This window comes from Cryptomeria japonica, chromosome 7, assembly GCF_030272615.1.
Source record: "Cryptomeria japonica chromosome 7, Sugi_1.0, whole genome shotgun sequence".
Taxonomy (NCBI): domain Eukaryota; kingdom Viridiplantae; phylum Streptophyta; class Pinopsida; order Cupressales; family Cupressaceae; genus Cryptomeria; species Cryptomeria japonica.
This window is the reverse complement of record NC_081411.1, coordinates 835,043,384-835,064,231: the sequence shown is the minus strand read 5'-3', so window position 1 is coordinate 835,064,231 and position 20,848 is coordinate 835,043,384. Positions and strand designations below refer to the sequence as shown.

At 39.9% G+C, this 20,848-nt stretch overlaps 1 protein-coding gene across 1 annotated transcript in view; it reads right to left on the bottom strand.

Moving 5' to 3' along the window:
• LOC131074282 (uncharacterized protein At1g03900) overlaps positions 1-20,848 on the bottom strand; it is an 81,899-nt gene that overhangs the window by 17,954 nt on the left and 43,097 nt on the right. The window contains exons 4-6 of the mRNA XM_058010868.2: positions 7,761-7,861; positions 7,566-7,638; positions 7,229-7,260 (exon numbers count right to left, since the gene is read on the bottom strand). Of these exons, the coding sequence (XP_057866851.1) occupies positions 7,229-7,260; positions 7,566-7,638; positions 7,761-7,861 (206 nt within the window). The remainder of the gene's footprint in view (positions 1-7,228; positions 7,261-7,565; positions 7,639-7,760; positions 7,862-20,848) is intronic.

Sequence of the window (20,848 nt, the reverse complement as noted above, 5' to 3'; positions counted from 1 at the left end):
CTTTGGTTGGCTCCCCTGCAGCTTCAAGGGCCCTGCTTGCTTTGAAGTAATGTACAGGGTCTGTACTCCTGTTCCCCATGGTTTCATGGTGATTCCACAATGGGGAAAGGAGTTATCAACCCATTGACACAAACCAGTCCAAAACTGGACAGTAAGAAGGAAGTTTACAAAATATTTACAAACACACAACACCTGCAAAACAAAACCTAAACTAAATGCTCAAAATGAAGGTATATACACCATATAAGACTTTCAACACAGTTTTGCTTGAAGATCAACTCATTATCAATCCTTCATCGCTCCATTAGTGCCGACTGGCAACAAAATTGCAGTCACAGTCAAGTCACTTTCCTTGGGCCGTACAAAACTAACATCCAAACCATCATCTTAGGGTTTGCAACTACATATAGTACCCTTTCCTCGGTCTATGTGCCCACATTAGGGTTGTCCACGCTAACCTAAGGATTTTGACCTACTAGGTGGAAAAGTTGCTTGACAACTTTGAAAAGTTGTCATGCAACTTTTGAGCAACTTTCTCAATGTTGCTTTTCTTGACTCCTAGGCCCACATTGGGCTATCCTATGGACACCACCATGCTAATAAGGACCCTAAACACCTCAAAGGCACACATACCCTCTACTCTTCAAGAAAACTCAACCTAGACTCATGAACCTAGGACCTAAACTAGACCCAATGAGCACATGGCTCTTATTATATTTACAATGGCTTCATAAAGAAGCAAGAACACAACAAAATCAAATGGTGGGAGCCCTTTGAAGGGTGCTCCTGCACCACTTTGGAAGGGTCAAGAGCAAAATTCCCATTCTAGGCTTGATATTTCATCTTTTCAACTCCAATCCTCTCTAGAAGGCAACAAAAACATCATTCTTCACCCAAGGAACAACGTTTGTGGCCTAAGCCTGGAAGCAAATGAGGTCAATAAAGAATTTCGCTCTGGACCCTTTGGAAGGGTCAGGAGCGAAATTCATCCTTTAGGCCAAATCTTTATCTTTCAATGTGTCCAACCACCTTTCAAGGCAAGAACATACCAATCCACCTTCTATCATGCCTTAGAAACCAACGTTGTCCAAAACAAGGAAGGAAATGAGAGCTATAAGGATTTTCACTCTGGACCCTTTGGAAGGGTCAGGAGTGAAATCCTTGTTTTAAACTAAAATTCTTCATCTCCTCCACCTCTAATCACCCCCTAAGGCTAGAACATATCAAACCTTTCCAACATGCCTTAGAAACTAAGAATTTGGTCTTAACAAGGGAGAAATTGATGTCCATGGAGATTTTCGCTCTGGACCCTTTGGAAGGGTCAGGAGCGAAAATCATGTTCTAAGCTTGATTCTTCATTTTTCCAGCTCCAATCTTCTCTGGGAGGCAAACATACATCACTCTCCTTGCATCCACACCAAGGTCCTAACCTTATATATGGAGAAAATGATTGTTTTCAAGAATTTCGCTCTAGACCCTTTGGAAGGGTCAGGAGCGAAATTCAAGTTTTAAGCTAAAACTCTTCATCTCTTCCAACTTTAAACACTCCCTAAGGCTAGAACATGTCAAACACCTCCAAACATGCCTTAAAAACTAAGAACTTGGTCTGGACAAAGTAGAAATTGAGGTCTATAAGGATTTTCGCTCTGGAGCCTTTGGAAGGGTCAAGAGCGAAATCCTCATTCTTGGCTTGATCTTCTACTTCATCCCTCCAATTCTTACTCAAACTTGATAACTTCAACTTCCCTCCATCGCAATCAAGGCAATCCACCATCAAACTAGCTCCAAGCAGGGCTAACCTAGGTCTTAAGGCCAAAAAGAAGGTTAAATTGAGGATTTCGCTCTAGACCCTTTGGAAGGGTCAGGAGCGAAATTCTTGCTTTAGACAAAATCGACACTTTCCAACATCTTCAATCACTTCCTAAGGCTAGAACATATCAATTTGCCCTCACCATGCCCAAGAAACAAGGTTTCCAGTGCAAACAAGGAGAAAAAAGGCGACTTCAAAGAATTTCGCTCTGGACCCTTTGGAAGGGTCAGAGGCGAAATTCATAAATTAGGTTGATTTCACCCTCTATTGCCTCAATTCACCTTCAAATTTGATCAAATTCACCTTTCCTTATCATCATCAAGTCGATTTGTCACTTACTTAGCTCAAAACAAGGTCTTTCCAATGTATTAGGCAAAAACAGAGGGTCAGATGAGGATTTCGCCCTAGACCCTTTGGAAGGGTCAGGAGCGAATTTCCTCCTCTAGGCTAATTTCCATCATTTTGTCGCTTCAAACCTTCTTCCTAAGGCAAATATGCATCCTAGTCCTCCACACCATGCAGTAGAAATTTCAAACTTGGTCAAGACAAGGAGCAGAGCAGAGGAATATGAATTTCGCCCTGGACCCTTTGGAAGGGTCAGGGGCGAAAATCTTGATTCCAGGCCTGATTCATTTTGGAATTACTTGACTTTGCCCTGGACTCAACCCTTGGTGCATATCCTTCCACATTCTTGCCAATTTGCTCAACAATTCCTGAAATCGCCTCCTGAATCCTCCCTTGGCCACTGACTCTGCCTAATCGTTTCTGATTTAGAGGAAGACAAGACTTTGACATGAAAACCAACACTGCTGACCTACCCTGACCTGAGACCTTTTATCTCTTTTGCACAATCTATCCATCTTCAATCTCCTGAAAGGTAAAACTCCTCTAAGACGACCCTAGGGTTCAAGGCAGACATCCTATGACTTCCCAAATCTAGGCTACACTCAGCTTTGAAAGAAACCCTAGGATGAGCTCTTTGAGAGAAACCCTATTCTACCCAGCGCAGGCGACCACTCACTCAGTCAAAACACCAAGCAAGCAGAGAAAAAACCTAGCTAAGGGAAAGCAAAACCCAAGAAAAAGGGGGGGTCGCCATCCTAATGGGGCGATGTGTGAAATGGTCACAACACATACCACACTAAATATGCAGTAAAAGTTGCATTGCATTTGGAAGAAAGAACTCAATTCTTCAGGAGAATTTGACAATAGTTATTGATCTTCTTACCACTATATCATCTAACTCCTTATCTAATTGGTTGGTTCAGTCAATCAAATTTTAATTTTTTAGTTATTATCAAAAATTATAGCAAAGTATCCTGACTCTACAACAATAAATTACATCTCTGTCACAAAGGTCTTGTCAAAATGAGATAATTATAACACGAGATACTGCATACAAAGAAGTCAAGGATGTCCTGATGTACTCATCACACTCATTGCTAGATACGTCAAAAGCTTTTGAAGTGATTGGCATCTGATTATGGAAAGAAGTGAAGATTCAACTTTCACGAAGATATTCTCACATGAATAGACATTTACATATCAACACCATTTTTAATCTTGATAAAAATAATAGCTGGAATCTGGACCACGTTTCAATTCTGAAAAAAGACTTAGATAAAAAGATACTTTACCATCATAACCATTTCATAACATTAGAAAAACAATGCTACAAAAAGAAAAAACAGAAGGCATTTATATATGGTGTTGCAGCAACAAGACATGACAGATGTTTCACATAGTTACAAGCTTGCAGATAAAACGCTCTTCATTACCTGCCATTCTTGGCAATCTCAAAACATACGTACCCTTATACCAAAGGCACCAGGCCAATAAATAAATACTGATAAATCTTAAATATTCTTTCATACACCTCACAGCCAAAAGAAGATGAATCCCATCAAATTTCATGAGTTTTAAAAAAGCTTCTCTTGCAACAAAATATTTGAGCCTCCCATTAGTTAAGAAAGAACATACGAAAGCAAGCTGGTTGGATCTCATGAACAAAATGCAAGCAATTTCCAGTGACTAGACTATATGCTAGCTAAGTGTAGCAGGTACACTGAACTGATGAAATTGGATTTACAGGCCATCCTAACATTCATTTTAACATTGTTGACCTTGCAAATAGTTCCGATCAGTCTCCAACTCTCCAATGAAAACTTTCATGGAGAGATTTGTCATTACAATTTGAATATCTTATAACTTTTAATTTCATGGGGTAAAATAGTATGGCTTTTCATGTTTAGGAATTAATATCAGACATTCAGCTATTTTAGTATTTAACAAAGAACTGGAATTGTTGGCATTTGTAGTAGAAAACAAAAAATGAACAAAGGCGGGAGTGCACAGGCAAGGGGGGGAGTTTGTGCAGGTGATGGGGCTGCTGGTTCCCCCTGCTCCAGCGATGGTGAAGGTAGCTCTGATGATGAAGACCCGGGAGGTGCTGGTGGCAGCCTGTTTGCTGGTGTCTCTGTTGCTAATGAGGGCTCCTCTGGCAGGCATGGTTGTACTGCAGGGGATCTTGTTTGGCCTGGCTCCTCCTCGTTTTCTTAGAGATCTACTGGGGCCTGCCCATTCCTGGGGTGTGCAGAGATGTTGATTGTGCTAATGCCTTGGTTCAGGGTTCTGTTGAGGGGGTACCTGAGGGTTTTTCTGTGTCAGATCCAGCTGTTGGCTCCTCTCTTTTGGGGGGGATTTCTGAAGATTTGAAGACCCTATGGGGGTCTTCTTGGAGCAAGAAGGTTCTTGATTCGGTGGAAGAAGAAGATCTCTCTTCCCCTTCTCTGCTCCTCATTTCTCCCCTTTTGATGGGGTTGATATGTCTGATAAGGAGGATGAGCTCCTTTTGGACATCCTATTGGAAGATCGTTTTAAGAAAAAGAGGGCTTTGAGTTCAGATCTGGAAGCCTCTGATGGTGGTAAGTTTTTGTGGTTGAAAAAAGGGTCTCCTCAACTTCCTTGAGAGATACTTCCTCCAAATCAACTCACAGTTCTATGGATAGGTCAGATCCCTCCCCTTCTTCTATGGAAGAAAATGGGTCTCTGTCTGAGATAGTGGAAGATGAGGCAGTTTGCTGTCCTCCTTATACCCCAATTTGTTTTGGAGAATGTTTTGAAGAACAGTGCAGAGGCTGATTCTGGGGTTATTGTCTCTTCTCCTGGCAGAGATTAGCTGAATTTTGCCGGTCCTGAGGATGATGCTCCATGTCCTTTTGCTTTGGAGCAAGTTTCTACTATTGAAGATGGACTAAGGAAAAGTAGGGTCTATGAATATATGGTTGGAAGGAAGCTTGAGAAACCACACCACATGTCAAAAGGAAGCATGGACCAAATGGTTGCACCATGCAGATTGTGACTACAATGCCAATCATCATGTGCTCATTAATGTTGCAAAAATTAATAGAACACAATCTTTTAATATTCTATTTATTAAAAGGATACAATTACAATGAGGTTCATCTCCTTATATAGAGATTGGGGAGTGAAACCATCCAAAAGTATAAACATTGCATGACTCACTTAAAGCTAAAAAGAGAACATTAAAAACAAATAGAAATAAAACTTGCCACTAAGGTGACTTTAATACAATCATAAGCCTTATCTTTTAATTTAAAGTTTACTTCACTAAAAACAAAACATCACAAACTAAAAACACCTTGAATCATGAATATGCCATTCTTCAAAGCTTTTCTTTGAAAACAAACCATACACCAGGTAGAACTCCATCAAGCTACCTCGAACCTTCGTAAAGGTGTAGCTCTCGAGCTGAATTCCTGAGTTCCCAGATTACCAACTTCCCAAACTCTCAAATCATTGATCTCCCAAACCATTGGACAACAGTCCATGTTGAGTTTTATCTATATTGGATTCCTTCATGTCTTCAAAGTGTGGATTTCTTCAAATATGTGCAATTCATTTGACATAATAATCTTTCCAAGCTCTCCTAGAAATACATCTGGAGATCTTTAACATGGCAACAAAGTGTGTCGCCATTAGCTTCAAGAAGTACCTCACACATTTTACTTCAAGATACCCATAGACAAAGTGCATAATTGTCCAACCTTCTAAGTCTGCTCCATCATTATTGTGCTGGTCATTAGAGCAACACCAACAAAATTTTCCATTTCCAAAAAATATAATAAAACTGAATATTTTCAAACCTTAGTAACTTCTTGCTGAAATTTTGAGTAACTTTAGGACATTAATCTGCATAAAAGCCTCACATGAAACATCCATTGTTATCCACAAGCCTTTGACAATATGCAATTTCTTCTAATAGATTCCCACAAGCTAGCCAGGCTAAAAAAATTATAATAGAAGTCATAGTTGAAAAACTCGCAAAACTTGCGAGTCAAGAGTTACTTGTTGATTTTTTGAAAAACTTGCCACGGTTTTTGCGAAAAACTCGCGAAAAACTCATGATTTTTTGTGAAAAAACTCACCCAAATGAGTATAATTTTTCTTTTTTTTGTGCAATTTTTAAAGTTTTATATGATTTTTAAAGAACTCTTATAAACAACAAAGTGCCAAACACCTAATTTCACTCTTAAGTGATAAAATTGTGAAAATGGCATACACCATGAAGGTTTGTATGGTTTCAAATGTCTTAATTTGAGCTTGGTGGCGGTGACTCCACCCCTCTACCTCGCTTTATATCGTGACAAGGTGCACTCCAAGGGCACTACCCTCAGATCCCATTGGGAGCACTGCCCCCACAAGGGGCATTAACCCTAAACCCCATTGGGAGTGTTGCCCCAAACACCCATGAGGGGCACTGCCCCTCAACCCTGTTGGGCATGTCACCCCCAAACACTCATGAGGAGCATTGCTCCTCAACCCCATGAACCCCATTGGGGTCTATGATATGTATTAAACTCTAATTTTGATTTATATATGATGGAAATAAATAATATGTTATACAAATTTCTTAATTTATATGGTTTTTAAGAATATTTTTAAAAAATTATGTTTTTTAAAATGTCAATCAAATTGTTGAGTTATTGCTGAGTTTTTCCCTGAGTTTTTGCGAAGTCCCAAATTTTTAAAATTTTCAGGCTTGCCAAGTTTTTGCCGAGTCCAAGTTTTACAACTATGATCTAAACAATGATGTTTCAATCTAAATGAAGGTGCCATAAAAAATATGTAAGAAATGCTTAGCATAGAAACACAATTTAGAGCTAAGAGGCTACAAAGGAGAGATCCAAGTGACCTCAATGGTGTTAAAGAGGAAGAAAATATTGCAATCTTTTTGTCTAACTCTACAAGTTTGTCAATACTAAGTGTTAGGTATTGTTCTAAAGGAAGGTATCTCTCTCTCTCTCTCTCTCTCTCTCTCTCTCTCTCTCTCTCTCTCTCTCTCTCTGACACGTGTAATGTAAATATAGTAAAAAATGTCAAATGTCATTGTCTTACCAAAATTCTCCTCGATGCAAAGTGCAAAGTATCTGGAGACAAAAATAATAAGAACAGATTAGTTATGTTCTAAAATTTTCATAAATATCATTTTAAAGAAAGAATAATAGCAATTCCTTGGCCTACCTCAATACCATAGAATAAATGGTACCTCTTAGGAAAGACAATGAATAAATACTGCAAGAAGAAAGATAACAGCCAGCCTCTACTTATACAATAGCAACTTCTACTATTTTCAAGTCATTATCTATTTTCAAATATACTTTTAATATACATTTTCTTCTTCTTCCACAAGTGGATGTTTTTAAAGATCATAATTAAATTTTGATAAGCTGACCTGCTACTGTCTATTACAGGCTCTACAGGAAGTGGTTGACCTCTTCTTACAAATGCCTGAGCATACAATTCACCTGCAATACATGTATTTAAAAGCAACGCTCATTATGTTCTTGACCTTAAAACAGACAAATGCATAACATATTTGATCCAAGGAAAGTCTAGCTTCCAGAATTTCAGATATAATGTGCCAGACCTGTATTCTTATCCTCAAGCTTTACCATGCATTCCTCCCCTTTGCTAACAACCCGCAAGACACCCTCCCATGCCCATTTGTTTACATTCCACTCATCTGCCCTGCCAATGAATACCACCAACTATAAGCAGCAACCTTTCCAGAAAACATTTTAGTATTTTAAATAATTTCTTACAGTGCATATTTTAATATTTTCATAATAAATAGCAGAATTGAAGATGCAGGAAAAGCTATGCCAAGGATTCTGGTTCAAGTTGATCTTTAGTACAACTGATATCTAAAACACAAATCTTATCCAAATTTGAATGATTCTGAAAACGGCAAGGCAAACAATATAAAATAATATTTTCAATAATGAGATCATGAGTCCGGCAAAGAAAATTCAGCAATCCAAATTTAAACTAATCTGCTTAACTATAATTATATTTTGTTGCAGTTACACAAACTACTGCTGTATGTGCAATGAAGATATGTGATGATCACCCAAAAATGGCAAGGTTGATATAAGGACCCTATTGGTTTTTGTAACTAGGTAGAAAACAAAAGTTGAATTTGTTAGTTTTAATTAAGGTGAAGAGCAGATTCCAATTGCCTAAGGCAACATTGGAATCTGCCCTTAAGGGCTGGGCCCTTTTACCTTGAAAGGGTAACGTGTACCCTTTAGGGCTGGGCCCTTCTCACACGCCACTCTCCTATAGGGCCGACCCTATAACTCACGCCTCATAATATGCCTCTCTTATATTTATTACAAGCCGACCTTGAGAGAAAGGTATACATATGTGTACTTCAAGATGAAGTAACTCAATTCATTATTACATACATTATCAGCAAATGCGATCTGCTCTGCTCCTAAATGTGATCTGCCCTTCTACACTTGGTGAATCTGCTCTTTGACGAACTCCAAGGACAGTTGGTTATAATGCTGCTTCAGCCTGTTGAAGTCATCTTCTGCTGATTAGGTTCTTGGTCATCTAACAGCTAGGGCATCATTCTTCATCATCTTGGCAACTTGCTGTTTGGACAGCAATCAGAGATAAGTGTTGTAATCAGAACATTATGCTCAATACATAATCAGATCCGAGGATCTTTCTTGCTGGGTTTTTCCTCCTAGGAGGTTTTCCCAGGGTACTTGTGTGTTGTGAGTTCATTCTGTTCATTTTCTCTACTTATGCTTAATTCTGGAAAATCCTAACACTAACAGCAATCAACATTAATCTGAAAATTAAGATAGACTTCTATTTTTCTGAGTATTATATTAATCTGAAAGTCTAAAATCAACATGGTATCAGAGCTCTAGGTTCGTATAGAGGTTGTGATCAGATTTGTGCTCCTATCTAACCTGCTGTTCAAAGGTTTAGTCCTCATGGCTTCTTATATCAGGGCTGAAGATAGGTTGGAAGGTCACACAAATTACTCTTCTTGGAAGGTCAAGATAATGATGGCATTGAATGATCTTGCTGAATATGTTGGCAAGAATGCTAAGGAACCTGAGGATGAAAGTGAGAAAGAAGATTGGAAGAAGAAGGACTTCAAAGCTCAAAGGGCAATAATAGACTCCGTCAAAAATCACTTGGTGCCATCCATCTCCATGAAGAAGACCGCTAGGGAGATGTTCACCACATTGAAAAAGATGTACGAAGTCAACAATACCAGCTACATACTTGCTTTAAGGAATCAGCTCTCTTACATCAAATTAGAGAAAGAAGAACCTGTCGCTGCTTACTTCATGAGAATCTCTGAGCTAAGAGATCAGCTTGCCACCATTGGGAAGAGCGTTGAAGACAGTGACCTATCTATGACTGCCCTAAATGGTCTTCCTCCCTCTTGGGAACCGTTTGTTCAAGGAATCAGTGCCAGAGTTGAGCTTCCTATGATCAATTAATGGGAGATTGCATTCAAGAAGAGTCTTGGTTGGCTGCGAAAGGAAAAATTAAGAACCCTTACGATGAGCAACATGTCCTCTTGGCTAAGAAGGAAGGCAGCCATTGGAAGAAGAATGATCTCAAGAGAAACAGAGATTTCAGCTCTTCTACCCCTTATTCAAGGAAGAGACCAAGAGACTTATCTCACATCCAATACTTCCGATGCAACAAGCTTGGCCACTTTGCAAGGGACTGTCAAACTCAGGACGAGCAAGAAGATGCAAACATAAATGAAGTATCAAATCCCCACAATTGTGAAGATTCTCTTTTGATCTATTGGTTTGTTGATCCATCCTTAAGTTAAAACTTCTGATCTTGTTGTTTTATTTCAGTAATGATGTATTGGAAACTAATCCTTACAGCTGTTCTAGAAGGAAAATTATTAGGTTTACAAGCATGATCCAAGAAGGCCCACTTCAGCTCATGTCATCGGATCTAGATTTGAAAGTCTACTCAAACTTTCAAACTTTCTCCTTATTAAGGATACAAATTTGATAAATTCTATTTTAGATTTAGGATTGGTTCCAACTTTAAGTCACGAAATTTGTTGTGGATTTATCATCTAGATAGGGTTTTAGAGGGAGTCTCATGATACTGTCAAAATACCTTATTTCAGTAAATCTTATTGCTGGTTTTCTAAACTTTGTGTTTCAGCTCTAATGATGGATTTAATAGAATATGTCTAATGTATGATCTCTACTTGATTATAGCAAAGTTATTTCCTTTCTTCTATCATATTTTATGTTGAAACTAACGGGTGTTCTTGTTTTATTCTATGATACACTGGGTGTATCATCCACCCTCTGTGGAGTGCAAGGTGGTAGTTCTTTCTCACCCTCTGCGGAGTGCAAGGTGAGTCCACCCTCTGCGGAGTGCAAGGTGGTAGTTCTTTCTCACCCTCTGCGGAGTGCAAGGTGGTAATTCTTTCTCACCCTCTGCGGTGTGGCAGGTCGTTCTTCTCAGTGGAGAAGCTTATTGTATCCTCTGCGGTTGTGCATGATTCATGTTGTATGTTTATGTATATATCTAAGTATTCATTCTTGCAGGAATGCATAAGGAAAGGTCTCTTTCTTCCTTTGTGGATGTGCATGATGAAAGATCATGAAATTCTGATGATATATGCAGGGCCCAGGAAAGTGTGAAGCTATGAAGTTTTGGATTCATCCTTTGCAAGCATTGCAAGAGGAATTTCATGGAAAGGTCCATATTGTGTAAACTTGTGTTCAAATTGCATATTGTATGTATTACTTAGGGCTGGGCCCTAATCATGTAATTTGGTTGTAAGATTCTGATTGTGTACTTATTTTCCTCCCTAGTTAAGAGGGAGTGTTGGCTTTTGTAACTAGGTAGAAAATAAAAGAAGAATTTGTTAGTTTTAATTAAGGTGAAGAGCGGATTCCAATTGCCTAAGGCAACATTGGAATCCGCCCTTAAGGGCTGGGCCCTTTTACCTTGAAAGGGTAACGTGTACCTTTTAGGGCTGGGCCCTTCTCACACGCCACTCTCCTATAGGACCGACCCTATAACTCACGCCTCATAATATGCCTCTCACCTAAATGAAACGTGTTAAGGAAAAGGTAATTAATAAATTATATATTTATTACAAGCCGACCTTGAGAGAAAGGTATATATATGTGTACTTCAAGATGAAGTAACTCAATTCATTATTACATACATCATCAGCAAATGTGATCTGCTCTGCTCCTAAATGCGATCTGCCCTTCTACACTTGGCGAATCTGCTCTTTGACGAACTCCAAGGATAGTTGGTTATAATGCTGCTTCAGCCTGTTGAAGTCATCTTCTGCTGATTAGGTTCTTGGTCATCTAACAGCTAGGGCGTCATTCTTCATCATCTTGGCAACTTGTTGTTTGGACAGAAATCAGAGATGAGTGTTGTAATCAGAACATTATGCTCAATACATAATCAGATCCGAGGATCTTTCTTGCTGGGTTTTTCCTCCTAGGAGGTTTTCCCAGGGCACTTGTGTGTTGTGAGTTCATTCTGTTCATTTTCTCTACTTATGCTTAATTCTGGAAAATCCTAACACTAACAGCAATCAACATTTATCTGAAAATTAAGATAGACTTCTATTTTTCTGAGTATTATATTAATCTGAAAGTCTAAAATCAACAGACCCATACATCCAACTATTTAAGCTTTGGAACAAAAGAGAAAGGTTTAATAATTAGCCACTTAAACATGTAGATCAAAAGCTCAGACTATCTTTTCTGGTCTGTGCTTAGTTATTATGACCTTTCGTACATGCTATTTTTTTAAACCAATTTGATATATTAGCTAGGAACCTTCACATTTCCCCAATCTTACCTTATGTCTATAATTAGTGAAGTAATCAAACTTTAGTGTTATAACTAATTAGTAATATAAGATTTCCAATTTCAGCAAAACAGTTTCACAAAGATCTTTTGCATACAACAAAATGAAGAAAGGAAAAAACTATAGCAATTAAACAGTATTCAATACTTTAGACCAACTGATGAACCTAAGGCTTCATTGAAAAGGGCCAAAGCTGATGTAAAAGCATCTCAGGGGTTTGTTCAGCCATCAACATGAATCAAAAATACTTTTTACTGTATTTTTAGAATTTGCAGACTAACCTTGTGTTTCCAAGTGCAGGAGGCAATCTCTACACTTCAAGTCAAGAATTAAACTTGCCAAGTACTCACAAGTAATTTGCAGGGCTGAGTTACCTCAAACTCATTTTTTTGGCCATGTCTGCCACGTGGACTCAACATATGCAGGAAAATTATGGGATGAAGAAAAAGCACAAAAAAATGCAGATTTTGGTCTTATCAAGCAAACCTGACCATGTGATTTCCTCGAACAGTAATTGAAAATTTATTTGAGTGAATTCTAACAAGTTTGAGGAGCAACTTTCTGTGATTTCAAGACTCTAGGTCCATAAAACATTTCTTTGTCCAAGCATTGCAAGAATCTTATTTCATTCCTAAATGTTAGATTTAGGCAGGGAAACATGGGGACAAGTCCCTAGGGTTTTTAGCCCCTGTCCCCGCACTGGGGATGGAGGCGGCTTGGGGACGTTTCCTAACTAGTTGCAGCCAAGCATATCTTGAGATACTTGTGTGGCACAGATGGCTTGAAATATTCTTCCAGTGTGGACCTAAATCTAGAAGGCTATTCTGATTTTGATTGGGCAGGGAGTGTTACTGATCGAAAGAGAACCTCTGGTTGTTGTTTCAGTTTGGGATCTTCTATGATTTCCTGGTGTAGCAGGAAGCAGTCTTCAGTGGCACTGAGCACCGCAGAGGCAGAATACATTGCAGCATGTGTGGCAACTCGCGAAGCAGTATGGCTTCAAAAGCTCCTTGAAGGATTGTTTGGACAATCATTGGAGCCTACAGTTATTCATTGTGATAACCAAAACTCTGTGAAGCTTTCTGTCAATCTTGTGTTTCATGACAGATCAAAGCATGTGGAGATCAAGTATCACTATGTCAAAGATATGGTGCAACGGAATACGATTCAACTGAAGTACATCAGCACTAATGATTAGACGGCTGATATTCTCACCAAGCCTCTTGCTCGAGTAAAGTTTGTGTATTTTCCAGACAGGCTTGGAGCTGTGGAGAATGAAGCCCTAGCTGAGAAGGAGCCTCAACATTAGTGATTTCTTGAGGTGTACTTTAATGCATTCTTCTCTGTGAGAGAAGTTTGAGGTGCAAACCCTTGGTAATGCATTCTTCTCTGCGAGAGAAGTTTGAGGTGAAAGCCCTTGGTAATGCATTCTTCTCTGCGAGAGAAGTTTGAGGTGAAAGCCCTTGTTCCACCCTCTGCGAGTAGGCAAGGTGGATGTCATGGAAGAAATTCCATGATGTAGCACTTGCGTTTATTCACCCTCTGGGAATAGCTATGGTAAACGTCATGTTGAGATGATGACATCACAATTCTGTGATTGGCACTTGTGCTTATTTGTTTTCCATCCATGGGAGCAGCCATGATGGACCCACCCTCTAAGATTAGCCATGGTGGATGTCACTATGTGACTCAGATATTGAGAAGGACTCCTCCCTAGCTAAGAGGGAGTGTTGATGTTTTTGTAGCTAGGTCGGATTCCTTCTAGGGCCGACCTAGCATATGGGTGACTAATTGGCCAATGAGCAAAATTCAATGTAACTTGTAAATGAGTCTGACCCTATAATAAGCATTGTAACTTGTAAATGGAAATAGGGAAGACCCTATCACATGTAACTTGGAATTGTATCGGTCCGATTCCTTCAGCAAAGAGGCAAATTTATACCTTCAGCAAGTGACCTAATCCAAGGGGCAGCGAACTCACTTTCAGGGACAGCGAAGGTGTTCTTGGGGCAGCAAAACATCTTCTCAATCAGCGCACTGTCAAGTGGATGATTCACACTAGCAGATTGCTTTACTTGATTAGCTAACCAGCTACAGCAAGGATATTCAGATAAGTTTGCCCTAGAACTGTCATACTATTGTATGCCCTAGTTTGGTTTATACTGTGCTGATATATTGCTTCAAGTGTTGAAGCAAAACTTGTAAGAATCATACTGATTTGGTCTAATACAATCTGAGATTTTGATTGCTGGGTTTTTCACCTCCAAGAGGGAGGTTTTCCCAGGGTACCCTTGTGTTTTGTGTGTTCATTGTGTGGATTTTGTTATTTGCTATCAGTCTGATTAAAAACTAACACCCTCGACTATCCTAGGGACAATGGGCCATCCCCACATTTCCAACAGCACTTTTAATATAAAAAAAACACTCAAAAATTTAAAACACGGTTATTTTTTATTTGCCTTTGTGGACCCCATGCCCCTCTAACCCTAATATGCAAACACAAACACTCCATCTTAGGCATTTGACTTCAGTTTTACATGATAAAGAATATGGCAGCCAAGTAACAAGTTAGAAAGACAAAGACGAGGGTTTGAAGGTGTTGGAACAACCGGCATTGATTAGTAAACAAGGAGAGGAGTGAGGTAGCAACCAGCAAGAGAAGTGAAATAGGTATGTTAATCTTCCATTAGTCTTTCTTTTTTCAATTTTTTCAAAGTTTAAATGATGAAATGTATGACTTTTTGTGTTTTTTTAATTTTCAGTTTGCAAATACCAAAACAAAACAAAATGAGCAGCAATAGTGAAACTAGTGGGCATGATGAGAGGGAAGAACAAAATGATAACCAATCGGGTGAAGAGGGACAGCCTCAAAATCCATTTGAATGCCTTTCTTAAGTTTTAAAACCACATGCAAAAGGCCCCTTAATTCTAAAAAACCTCTTCTTCAATTGGTGACAGCCTGTTGTGACCATTTCACACATCGCCCCATCGCAAATGGGGACCCCCTCTTTTTGCTTGTTTTTCGCTTGTTTTCGCTTTCGTTTTTAGGGTTTTGTTAGTCCGTTAGTTGTCTGGATTTAGGGCTAAGCCTTAGGGTTGTAAATATTGCCTTTTCGAGCCAAAATCCAGTCACTTTTGAGAACTTTTGAGCTTCTTGTCTAGAATGCAAATTTTGAATGCAATAAATTCGCCAAAATGGTCTAATTTTCAATTGGAATATTCATGCAGAGCTTAAACTTGTCTAAATAATGACCGTCAATATGAATTTTTGTCTGACTGAATATTTTGACCAAATTTTGACTTTTTTGAAGTTTGATCCTAGGCATTGGAATTGATTTGTTTTCGCCTCGTGAAGTGTTAAAATGTGAAAAATCTTGTTATTTTGGCCTGTAGGAGCAAGTTCGCTCCTGTCCCTCAGTGAAGGACGGGAGCTCATTTTCAGATATCTCATCATCCTTGTGGAGTCCGGACAAATTTTACGTTTGAAGTGATAGAGAACGACAAGATCTTTCCATTGAATATAAATTGAAGATTTTCATGAGCACAGAAATGCCTCCAGGGGAAAGATCGCCCCTGTCCCTCAGTGAAGGACTGGAGCTACAATTCAAATTTCGCCATGTCCATGCAAGATTTTGATGACTCAGCAATTGGAGGACGTCCGAAGGAAGATACTTTGCCAAATGAATATAATTTGAGATGCAAAAAATGAAGGAAAATGACCTATATTGACTAAATCGCTCCTGTCCCTCTCCAAGGGACCAGGGCGAGGTACCTTGTAGCTCTCGTCCCTCTCCCAGGGACCAGAGCGATTTCCTCCATTTTGCAAAATCCAGACAAGGGTCAAGGCAAGTTTACGTTCAAAAACGAAGGAGAACATGAGATGAATGCATTGAATATAAATTGAAGATTTTTGGGACGTCCATACCAATGCTAAATGCCTAGTTCGCTCCTGTCCCTCAGGAAGGGACCAGAGCGATTTTTGATATAATTGCCCTTTTTTGCAAAATTACAAACAATGTCAAGGCATGGACGGATCGAGTAAAGAAGGACGAATCCGTTGAATATAAACTTGGAACCTGGCAAAGTAAGATGAAGGCCACAAAGGAAGGATCGCTCCTGTCCCTCTCCAAGGGACCAGGGCGATACAATGGTGAAGATACGTCCCTCTCAAGTTCAAGGTCGTCCCTCCAAGGTTCGAGCCCGATCCAAGCCAGGACGAAAGGTGGCGAGGACATTTCAAGGCGCTTTCATCATGCGTAAACACTTAAAGGACGTTAAAATGAAGAAATTGACACCCTATAACATAGATCGCTCCTGTCCCTCAGGAAGGGACCAGGGCGATGTTAGATGCATTGGTCATTTCATGCGAAATTTACGTAAGGATAAGACATTACAATGTTTTAGAGGGTCCATGGTACGACAACAAGATGATAAACAAGAGTTTTGAACGTAAAATGAGCATCATTTTGAGCATGGAGACTAGATCGCTCCTGTCCCTCTCCAAGGGACCAGGGCGATTTGCTTTGGATTCCTTGTTTTGCTTCAAGATCAAGCTAAGTCAAGACGTCTTAAGATAGCATATGGTCCAAGGCATCGTTTGAAGACAATTTGCAAGAGTTTTTAACGTCCAAACATTGCTAATCGAGGTAAAAGTCTCCCATCGCTCCTGTCCTTTGGACAAGGACCAGGGCGATCCTATCAAAAGCGCTCATATTCCTCCAAAATCGAAGCAAGGCGAGGTTAAGCAAGACAAAGGACGGCGTTTGGAAAACATCACAATGAAGGATCGAAGGTCAAAAATGCATATTGAACGTGAAAAAATCAAGATCGCTCCTGTCCTTTGGACAAGGACCAAGGCGATATCATCAAAAGCACGCACGTTCCTTCAAGGTCAAAGCGAAGCAAGGTTAGGTAAGGTGAAGGACGACGTTTGAAGGACATTACCATGAAGATCGAAATACAAAGTTGACAAGGTCAAGGAAAGGACATGGATCGCTCCTGTCCCTCTCCAAGGGACAAGGGCGATGATCCTTATAACATCGAAGGTACCTTGCAAAAGCAAATAGAAATAAGCGCAAAGGACACAAGCAATGATATTTCGAAGGTCAAAAATGCAAGGTGAACGCAAAAACATGGAGATCGCTCCTGTCCCTCTCCAAGGGACCAGGGCGATAATGGTCATAGGATGCACTCGCTCGCACAAGGAAGAAATTCAAGTTCGAAAGACCACCAGATGATCGATTTGGGACGTGAAAATGAAGGAGTTGAACGTTGAAAACGCAAGAATCATGCTAAAGATGGTGAATCGCTCCTGTCCCTCTCCAAGGGACCAGAGCGATGAGGTACGTCCCTCTATTTACATATTTTTGGCGCCAAATTAAGCAATTCGAATTTACTTTAAATGCTAAATCAATTTAAAAAATTAAAAAAATCCATTTTTATTGGCATTTAATGTGGCGTTAACATTTATTAATTATTTTTGCCTTATTTAAAAATCGAAATTTGCAAATAAAAAAACGCAAGGCATTAGTAATTAATTAATTAATTAATTAATAAAAAAAATCGATTTGAGCGCTCATATATGGAAGTCGGCCTTGTTATGTCATTGCAAATCATTTAAAAATCGTTTGAAATTGTTATATTTCATCAAGTCGGCCAAAGAGATAAATCGATGAGGGCACTATATATAGGGGGGTGAAAACTATTATTTTCACATCATTATTTTACCTCTCTACATGCGAATCAAGGAAGACAAAGGAAAGTGTTAAGTGTGTTTAAAGATAGTACGAATATTATCCAAGGTGGTGCGAGTTTCATTCATCCAAGGGTGGCGCGCTTAGCTATCAAAGGTGGTGCGATTCCAAACCAAAGATAGTGCGAATATTATCAAAGGTGGTGCGATTCCAAACCAAAGGTGGTGCGAATTTGAAGATCACGCCTAAGGCGAATTTGCTAAAGACTTGGAGATTTATTTGTGCGAATTTGAAGATCCATTTGAGACCACGTCCAAGGCGATAAGTGAAGATCACATTCTATCCAGAGGTGGCGAAGTCAATCTTGAGGGGATCATATTGAAGATTATTTATACCTCAATTTTGCCTAGGCAAATTTTGTTTTTGCATTCTAGAGTTAGCTCTCTATCGAGGTATGGCGATTTAATTGTTATTGCTTTACTCATTCATCGTCATATTTCAATTTTCGAATTTTGAAATTTTGATTCTTGAATTTCTCTCAGCTCAATCGTTGTATTTTAGGAAATGATAACTCTAGGGACTTATCATGAGGTTTCCTAAAATCTATCTCTCTTATCTACGTTATTTGTTTCAAAAATCTATTTCTTATAATGAAATGTTGTGTAGGTATGGCGACCCCAAAGGCGGGAGCATCCACCAGTCGCTCGGCTCTCATGAAAGAAGATCAGAAGACTGAAGAAGTGGAGACCAAGATCGTGTCCAAGTGGAGCAACATTGGAGATACAAACTTGGGAAACTTTAGCACGAAGAAGTTCCGAGAGATCCCTTACATCGGCAAGCCATCACCTGTCGCCCGGAGAATAATAGAAAGTGGCATCATTAAGGCGGCCGGTTTTCCTCCAGCTATTCAGTGCCACGAGTTGATGATCGAGTGTGCCCGTCATTACAATCCACAGTCCAGGACCATTGTGTCCAATGAGGGAAACATTTTGGCGTACCTTTCAGAGGAGGCCATAAGTGAAGCCTTCCATCTTCCAGAGCACAGGGACATGATATACAAGAGCATTGAAGGAGCCAGATCAGTGTACGATGATGATCCAGATGCTTGCCTAAGCATAATCAACAAGAACTGGCTACTTAAGAGTCGTCCCCGTCTGAGCAAAGTACCGAACACACCACACCGGATTGATTTCCAAGAGGAGTACAGAGATTTGATTACCATGCTCAACAGAGTTACAGGAGCACCTCATGCCTTCTATTTTGAGAAATGGATGTTTTATTTCATCCAGGTGATTGTTCAAGGAAAGGGTACAATACATTGGGCTAGAATAATTAGCCATTGCTTAGACGTACAGTTGAGAAGACTCAGGGCTACTAAGTCCTTCCACATGAGTTCATACGTCATCTATGCCTTAATCAGGAGCGTTGAGTACGCAGGACTACCTCACAGAGGAGTGATTGGAAGAGGATCCGGCGAGGTCAGAGTTTGTGAATCCTATACCTACTTGCATCATCCACCAGGGAAGAACTACAAGTTAATCAATGATACTTTCACGATGAACATCACCAGGACGTTGCAAGGAGGGATTCACAACAGATTATCTCAGGATGCCCAGGAGTTAATCAAGAGGTACGGTGCTTGGTTCATTCAGTTTCCCAAGTTCACTTACATTAGAGTGTATGGATGTCCTTTACCTCCATACATGTTGCCGAGGTACCCGACAGACAGGATTGTGTTACTTGAAGTAACAAGGCAGTTGGCAGCATATGTGAAGGCATTCAGACACAGACATCAGAATGGAGTTCAGGTACCTATTATTTTGGGTAATTCAGTTGAGGTATGTCCCAATGTCTCAGCCATGGATGACGCAGAGAGGGAGTTAGCCTTGTATCCTTTTTCATCTTTTGCTTGGAGGAATAGTTTTGATCCTCATGGACATTTAGAGGAGACAGTCGGTAGAAGATTTAGACATGAGTACCAGATTGAAGATTTTATGATGAATCTCCTAGATGATCTCGAAGTGAAACGAAAGATACATTCTAGATTGCCCTTGGATTTCATCAGGAAATGTAAGATTTACAGAGTAGCCGACCAAGCTCAGGACAACGGCAGGCACATCCAATCTTCATATGATAGAGAGAGCAAAACAATAAGTTTGAATTGGAATGAGCCCGAAGCCGTGGATTTAGATGAATTGATGGCACCAGTCTTGTCTTGTACTCGCAGATGGGTAGACATTCAACATCAGAAGTTGAGAGAACAAGGCATAGCCATGTCTTTCACTTTGGAAGAAAAGCCAGCCGAAGGAGGAGCCAGCGTTAGTGAAGGCAATCCTAATCCTAGGAATTCAGGTGAAGGTAACCTTCGATGTGCCAGTGAGGGCAATCTCCATCCAAGAGGTTCAAAGAGAAAGGAAAGATCAGAAAAGAAAGAGCCTTCCAAGAAAAAGCAAGGTGCTAACAAAGATCAAACACCAGGTACTTCTTCCAGGCCAGAAGATAGAACAGTTCGAGTGGAAGAATCCATGGAATCGATGGTACAGAATGACAGGCAGGAGGAAGAACAGGCACAGCATGTTTCATCCGATGGATCTCTCCAAGACTATGATTTAGAAGAAAATAATGAAGTAACATCTCCTCCCAGACAAGAAGAAGTAGTACACAAAGAAATTCAAGTTCAAGAGACAAGATCAAATATCCCAGATTGGTTGAAGGAAAGATTGACTAAGGTGATCGTAATTGAAGACGAGGACAGTGCAATCGATCTAGAGAGCCTTGTTGGACGTTCACATATGACAACAGAGAAGAAGAAGGCTACAAAGATGTCCAAGATGATTCGAGATGAGACTGGGTCCAGAAAACTGCAGATAGCTACACCGGCAGCAGACAAATATGAGGGTGAGATCCTAGCAGAGGACTATCATATACAGACTATTGAGTTAGGACCATCCACAGCAGAGCAGACTTTAGATGATGCCACCGACACATTTGAGGCATTGAAGGACAAGTTCAGAGAAGAAGTAGAAAAGAATAGAAAGCTTGAGAAAGAGGTCGGTGCATGGAGAACATATTTCAGTCACATCAATGAACCTTTGGGACGTCAGGATCCAGTTAGATCACCATTGCAGGCATTGCC